This window comes from Primulina tabacum, chromosome 5, assembly GCF_025594145.1.
Source record: "Primulina tabacum isolate GXHZ01 chromosome 5, ASM2559414v2, whole genome shotgun sequence".
Lineage (NCBI taxonomy): Eukaryota > Viridiplantae > Streptophyta > Magnoliopsida > Lamiales > Gesneriaceae > Primulina > Primulina tabacum.
In genome coordinates, this window is record NC_134554.1 from 199,949 (window position 1) to 206,631 (window position 6,683).

At 39.1% G+C, this 6,683-nt stretch overlaps 1 protein-coding gene across 6 annotated transcripts; it reads right to left on the minus strand.

Annotated features, from left to right (window-relative positions):
* Positions 1-1,194: 1,194 nt before the first annotated feature.
* Positions 1,195-6,462, minus strand: LOC142544511 (acetyl-coenzyme A synthetase, chloroplastic/glyoxysomal-like). Of its 6 annotated transcripts, XR_012820049.1 has the most exons (7): positions 6,325-6,462; positions 6,123-6,249; positions 5,860-6,015; positions 5,624-5,746; positions 5,378-5,531; positions 3,446-3,558; positions 3,229-3,361 (listed from the first exon to the last, which is right to left on the minus strand). XR_012820049.1 is itself a non-coding variant. In XM_075651553.1 (6 exons), the coding sequence occupies exons 2-5, from the start codon at positions 5,681-5,683 to the stop codon at positions 3,335-3,337; spliced, it is 354 nt and encodes a 117-aa protein (XP_075507668.1). In that variant the 5' UTR covers positions 5,684-5,746; positions 5,860-6,347; the 3' UTR covers positions 1,195-1,657; positions 3,182-3,334. The 6 variants fall into 6 exon arrangements, 1 of the variants encoding a protein (XP_075507668.1); XM_075651553.1 differs by adding an exon at positions 1,195-1,657 and having other exon boundaries at positions 3,182-3,361; positions 5,860-6,347; XR_012820047.1 differs by having other exon boundaries at positions 5,860-6,249.
* Between the last annotated feature and the right edge of the window lie 221 nt (positions 6,463-6,683).

Genomic DNA, 6,683 nt, shown 5'->3' on the forward strand with positions numbered 1-6,683 from the left:
TGACATTTGAGCTATTGTATGATTTCAAAAAATTTGAGTTAACGTGTAAGTATTGTTACCACAAGTTATAAATTCTTGTAAATCGACACTCTATCCTACAATATTTATTTCTATCATGAATTAATTAATATTACATTAATTTAGATAAATAATAAAGTTTGAATTTGAAATTTTTCTTAAATACATCAAGTCAAATTATTATTTTATTTTATTATATATATTTTTTCAAACATTGAATCATAAATTCTAAATTATAATTGAAAATTTTGAAATATCTCATCTTTTCTATCAATTCTTAATTGTTTTTATAATATTTGACATTATATTCTACTTTAAAATTATTTTTACATCTCTTAGGGTAATTTTAACTATTATATGAACTTATAAATGAAGCAAAATTATTAATTAAAAATGTGGTGACACGTCTTAATTGTTTTTGTAAAAAAATTAGTAACTTTTGAAATATTAATATTCGTACCTAAAGATTAAGAGATGTCTCATTAATATTTTTCAAAAGAAGAAAATACAATTATATTTTGGAATTTTCTGATTATGAATTATTTTGAATTTTTTCGGTAACCCTAATAAAATATGTGGATAAATCAAGTGAGACTTTAAAAACAAAAAAAATAAAATAAAATGGAGTTAAACCGAAAGGTAAACAGCTCAAATAAACAAAATAAGAAAATCATAGGAAAAAAACACACAACCATCAAAGTGATTAATCAAAGGCAAATCTGATGACCAAAAAAAGATGAAAATTAGATATGATAATATGATTGTTGAATTTAATCGAAGAAAGAAGTAGAAAAAATAAAATAAAAAGACAATGAAATACTCGAAAATCATACAAGAAAATGATTGAAGAAACTAAACCATGATTTTTTAAAATGATAGATCAACTGTGTCATATTTGTGAAAAAATTATTTGTCTACGTGTATTTGCAAATTTAGGATCAATATTCATTGTGTAATTAAGTTTGTTGCCCACGTGCGTTGTGCTTTGCTACTAGTAACTCAAAATAAGACTTGTCAACATTGAACTAGGCAATCATTGCGCACATTTAATCATGCCTATATAGTTCCCAAAATCTTAGCTATACTTGGTTTCAATATCAATGAGTTCAAAATATTAAGAATATAAATTCATATACATCATCATCAACTAAAAAACAAACTGCAGAAAATGAGATCAATAATATTGTTGACTCGTATAACTCTAACCGGGGGAGAAAAATTAAATATCCATGATAATTTGAGATGTGGTGGCCTGTACAGATATCTACATGGATACTCTTTTTTTCATTCGCCAAAATGTAGCATCAAATCAGATAGCATCCTTGCTCATCCTACGATATATCAATGATCTCACTCCTGTAAGTTATCACAGGTTTCAAACCGCAATCTACTTCAAATTCAATAGAAACCAACCAATCAATTCTTCTATTTGATACTGAAGTTAATCAGTCCTTTTTATGGATAATGTCTAAGGAATTATACCGTTTCCTATTCGTCAAAATTGGTATTCGTACCCCATAAGCACGGGGAAAATGGAAAACAATATCTTTTTCACATAGCCTAATGGATGAGCAATTAATGTATCCTCCCCACGGACGAGACCCATATGAGAGTAATGATCTGTCTCAAATTAATAATCCTAGAAATTGAGAAAATAAAGACTACTTTCAGATGTGGATAAAGTAAAAAAGCAGTCAAAAATGCACATAAACCAATGAACGTAGGTGATACTCACGGGAAATTTAGGGTCCGATTCCGGCAAGTGTCACTAGTCCAGACGCAGGTTCTGAAATTACCCTGAGCCTGAAATCACAAATAAGATCGTTAGGAGGGGGCCAGGAGGGTGTCCTGGCGTAGCCCCTCCGACGCTCAAGTCAGTGACTGAGGATATATGGGGGGAGCAGCTAAGGGTGCTGATGAAAACAATATATTGAATCCAATATAATTTTTTCAGAAATCACACAATCATTCGCAAGGGAATATATCAAATTTCTCAACGTATTGGACGAGGCGAAGGCGTGGCCGAGGGCTTGAGGGCGTGCCTGTGGCGCGAGGGCAAGCGAATGGCGGGCAGGCAGGCTCTCGGCGAGCTAGCGTGGTGAGGGCGAGCTGGCGTGGCGTGGCGGGGGCGAGCAGGCACTCGGGCGAGCCGGAGTGGCGGGCGAGCTGCGGGGCGCGGGCAAGCTAGCGTGTGGCATTCGGGCGAGCCGGAGTGGCGGGCGAGCTGCGGGGCGCGGGCGATCTGGCGTGTGGCGCTCAGGCGCGCGACGAGCAGACGCTCGGCGGGCCAGGGCGAGAGCGGCAGGCGAGGGGCTAGGTGCGAGCTGGTGCTCGGGCGAGCGGGAGTGGCGGGCAAGCTGCGGGGTGCGGGCGAGCTGGCGTGGCGTGGCATGGCGTGGCGCTTGCGAGCAGGCGCTAGGGCGAAGGCATGGCCGAGGGCTTGAGGGCGAGCCTGTGGCACGCGGGCGAGCCGGCGCCCGGGCGAGCAGGCGAGCGTGGTGCGCGAGGGGGCGAGTGCGCGAGGGGGCGAGGCGCGCAGGGGGCGAGGGCACCGGGCGAGCGCGCGAGGGGGCGAGGCGCGCAAGGGGAGGACGCACGCTGTTGGGGCTGGCGTGCAGGCGGCGAGGTGATGATGAAGCGGTGCTAGGATTGATATTTGATTTGTTTCCAACTTTTTGGAGACTGACGGAGGGCTGGAAGAAAATGCACAACTCACATGTTGTAAACCGAGAACAACGCAATCAATCGAACTTTGAACCTACGATTCAGTTCGACTCGGGAGGGGAAGACTGGTGATACCCAGGGATGAACCCATCAAGATCCGGCCCAAATTCCCGGCCCATCATTAAGGCCCACAGGTGAATGACCCATGACAAGCCCAGGTATTCTCCTATAAATACCGGGTTGGAGCGTATGATTATTGGATTCAATATATTGTTTTCATCAGCACCCTTAGATGCTCCCCCCATATATCCTCAGTCACTGACTTGAGCGTCGGAGGGGCTACGCCAGGACACCCTCCTGGCCCCCTCCTAACGATCTTATTTGTGATTTCAGGCTCAGGATAATTTCAGAACCTGCGTCTGGACTAGTGACACTTGCCGGAATCGGACCCTAAATTTCCCGTGAGTATCAGTAGGGAAAAAAATCTTTAAAGATGTACAGCCCAGTAATGGCGATTGCTGATGTTCCAACCCCAGTGTATTTATGAAAATCATCAAGAGGGTCGTCTCTGTAGGTTCTCAGTGCAGCAGCGCAAGAGGCTCGGTTAGATTATCAGCAAGCAACCTCTCCGGTCGAGCCCAAGACACAACCATCACTCCATCACCCTCATTGTGTTGCCCTGCATGAGTTCGAAGAAATTAATGGGCAGCAGCACTACATTAAGTAAAGGAAAACTAGTTGATAATTTGGTCGAGCTTCAGACCTGAAGAGTCATCCCCATTTGCAAATGGTAAATCTGATGAAAGAAGCAGAAAGATGGCAACAAGGTAAAGTAACAGGGACCTGGAACATAGCATGGTTTCACAAACTTCTTATCTGCATATCACAAACATTCATTGCGGCAATCCATCTGTTTCCACAACAGATATTGTACTCAAGATGTTTCTTAAGAAGAAACCAACAAGAAAACAACAATAAGTATAGAGTTCGACAAAGGACAGGTGTTGATGAAATGATGGGAAGGTTCTGTGTTTAGAATAAATAAATAAATAATGGTGTGGTTGCCAAATGGACTGGGATTCGACACAATCCCAGGAAGTAATTATAAGTCAGATTGATCACCGAAAAGCACGATCTCTGCTCTAATCAACACCACACTATTATTATTATGTCTAAACCTAAGGTGATAAAAAATACCAATTGTTCCAATATATCGGACTTATCGTATCGTAAAACAACGTATATATCAAATTTAACGGTATACCGAATATTTTATTATACATCCCGTACTGAACTTTTTTGTATCGTGTCAGTATGAATTCAAAAAAATTTTGAAAAAATTTTAAAATTATAATATAATATTGTTTGAGTCACTTACTTTTTCAATTCTTATTTATTATATTGGGTTTTTTAGCTTTTTTTAATGAGAATAACATAATTTTTAAAAAAAAAATTCAGTATAGACGATATTATATCGATACCATACCGAAATTTCGGTATATCGAAGTTTTTTTGTAAGAACGGTATGAAATTTATATCATAATGAAATTTTGGTATACCGACATGATGGTATGCCGAAATTTCAGTACGGTACTGATATTTTTTTTCGATATCGAAATTTTTCGGTACGGTATATAGTATCAATTGGAAAATTGATATATTGTACCAAACCAGGCTTCCAGTATCGGTATTTATTTTTCGATACCGAAATTTTTCGGTACGATATACGATATTATTTGAAAAAATCGTCATACTGTATCGAACCAGGCCTACCTAAACCTACAACGAAATTAAGATTCATTTTTTTTCCTAAAAGCAAAAAAAATATTTGGGGTGGTCTTTTACATATTAAATACACCAATACCAACACATTCCTCCAAATTGAGAATTTTAATATCACAGTATAATAACATATTATTATACTATATTGTTATTCTAGCATATAAACTCACAATTATTGATCTAATATAACAAGATATTAAATCTAAATAAATAATAAATGATTCAAATTATTTTTTTAGAAAATTAAATTTTTAATTTTTATTATATGATGCACGTGCTAGTCCGTCCTATTTAAAAGAGTGTACGGCTTACCTGGACTTATCAACACTAACATGTATATTTCAAATCCAGATACGAGAGTTGGACTTTTACGCAGGAAGATCATAGGGTACACAATATATGTTAAATCACTTACTTCGACAATATCATGTCCAGTAGTTCTCCACCTTCACACAACCTGGGAGATGACGGGGGGGAATAAAAAATGCGCTCACATTTGACAAAAGAAAGTAGAAAATGCGATCAGGATCAGTCACCAACATGTCTCGTACTCTCATCATGTTAAACTAATTTCGTTACATTCCGCTTGGCACAAAAGGTCAAGGAACCCACCATCTTCCCAGCTCCCCACCACAATTTTAAAACTCAAGTCATTTCCAAGGTTAAATAAATGTCATGAAATGAGCTCTATATTTAACTTGAAAAGAAAAATCTGGTAAATTGCATATGCAGGAATTTTTTCACCAGCAATCCAAGAACTTAGAGTTGCAGATCACCTCCGGAAAAGAGTTAAAAAAAGTGAAAACCCACTGAAGTCGACCTATGATACAAAAACATTGCATTTTTTTTATCAAACCAAAATTTCCAGAACTTGGAAAAGCACAATCATCCATTAGATAGATAATAACAGTACCATTGCTGCTAGATTCTGCTACCGCAGCATCCACTATGTCTTCTAGATAAATGGTCTTGGATCCTCTCCGAACAGCATGACAGGTTATTATATTCTTTGGTTTGTCAATGATCCTCTGGGCAAGAGACTCCGAGAAAAATCCAGCAAACACAACCTGAACAAGCGAGCACGTCAACTTCATAGTTTTCAGGAGTGGATGACCCGCCCAAAAAATAAATATATAACCAACATATTGTAGTACAGTACCGAGTGAACAGCCCCTATTCGCCCACAAACAAGCATGACGATATGAAATTCCACGATCATAGGCAGATAAATCAAAACAGCATCACCCTTTTGGATGCCAACATCTTTCAAGTAATTTGCAAGCTGTTGGGATGCAAAGCAAGGGATAAAAACACAATTATTATATGAAAATCACTTTTATAGCGATTTATAGCAGAAACTATGAGAGGCCACAAGCAAAGTAATGATAAAGTGACCTGACAAACTCTCTGCAGGAGTTGTTTGTAAGTCAAAGTGGCGTCAACTCAAGGTTCGTTTCCTTCCCAATAGATTGCAAATTTTTCACCATATCCTGTTGCGATGTTTGCATCTAAACAAGTGTAGCATGTGTTGGTAATTCCACCCTTGAACCACTGATCCCAAATAAAAGTCAAACATTTAACAAGTTTAGGAGAAGTGCAACGAAAAGCGAAAAGAAAGGAGGGAAGTGAATATCTAAATAACTTCAATGTTGACAGACCCCTTTCGAATGTCGACATTCTCCGAGTAGACAAAATGTTCCCATTTTTGTTTCCGGTCAAAATGAATGCAAAGTCAGACCACAATCCAGCAGGGTCCTTAATAAACTTTCTATACATCTCCGGATACTGCAGCACCACCTCAGCACGATTAAAAAAAGGGAAGGAGGCAAGAAGCAAAGATCAAAACGACTTAAAAAATACCTGGCCGGGGAAGAGACATGAGTCTGCGCAGAGATCGTGGCTGGGGATGATTAGATGATCCTCTTCGGAAGCAAGCGCCTCGCCAAGGATGAGAGCATTCAAGTGGGAGATCTTGCCAGCTTTAGAGGGGGAGAGCGGTCATATACTCAACATGGCGCAACCACTTCGAATCCATGGCCGATTGAAAGAGAGACGGTTATAGTTGGTGGTTGTCAAACTTCAATATAAATATGGAGGGGACTTGGAGATCCAGCTGATCCTCCTCGTTCCCCTCGCAGATTTGCTATTATTATTACTTAAACTGATACGATTCCTGCAAATGATATCATTATTAAACTATAACTGTAGCGGGTGTGACA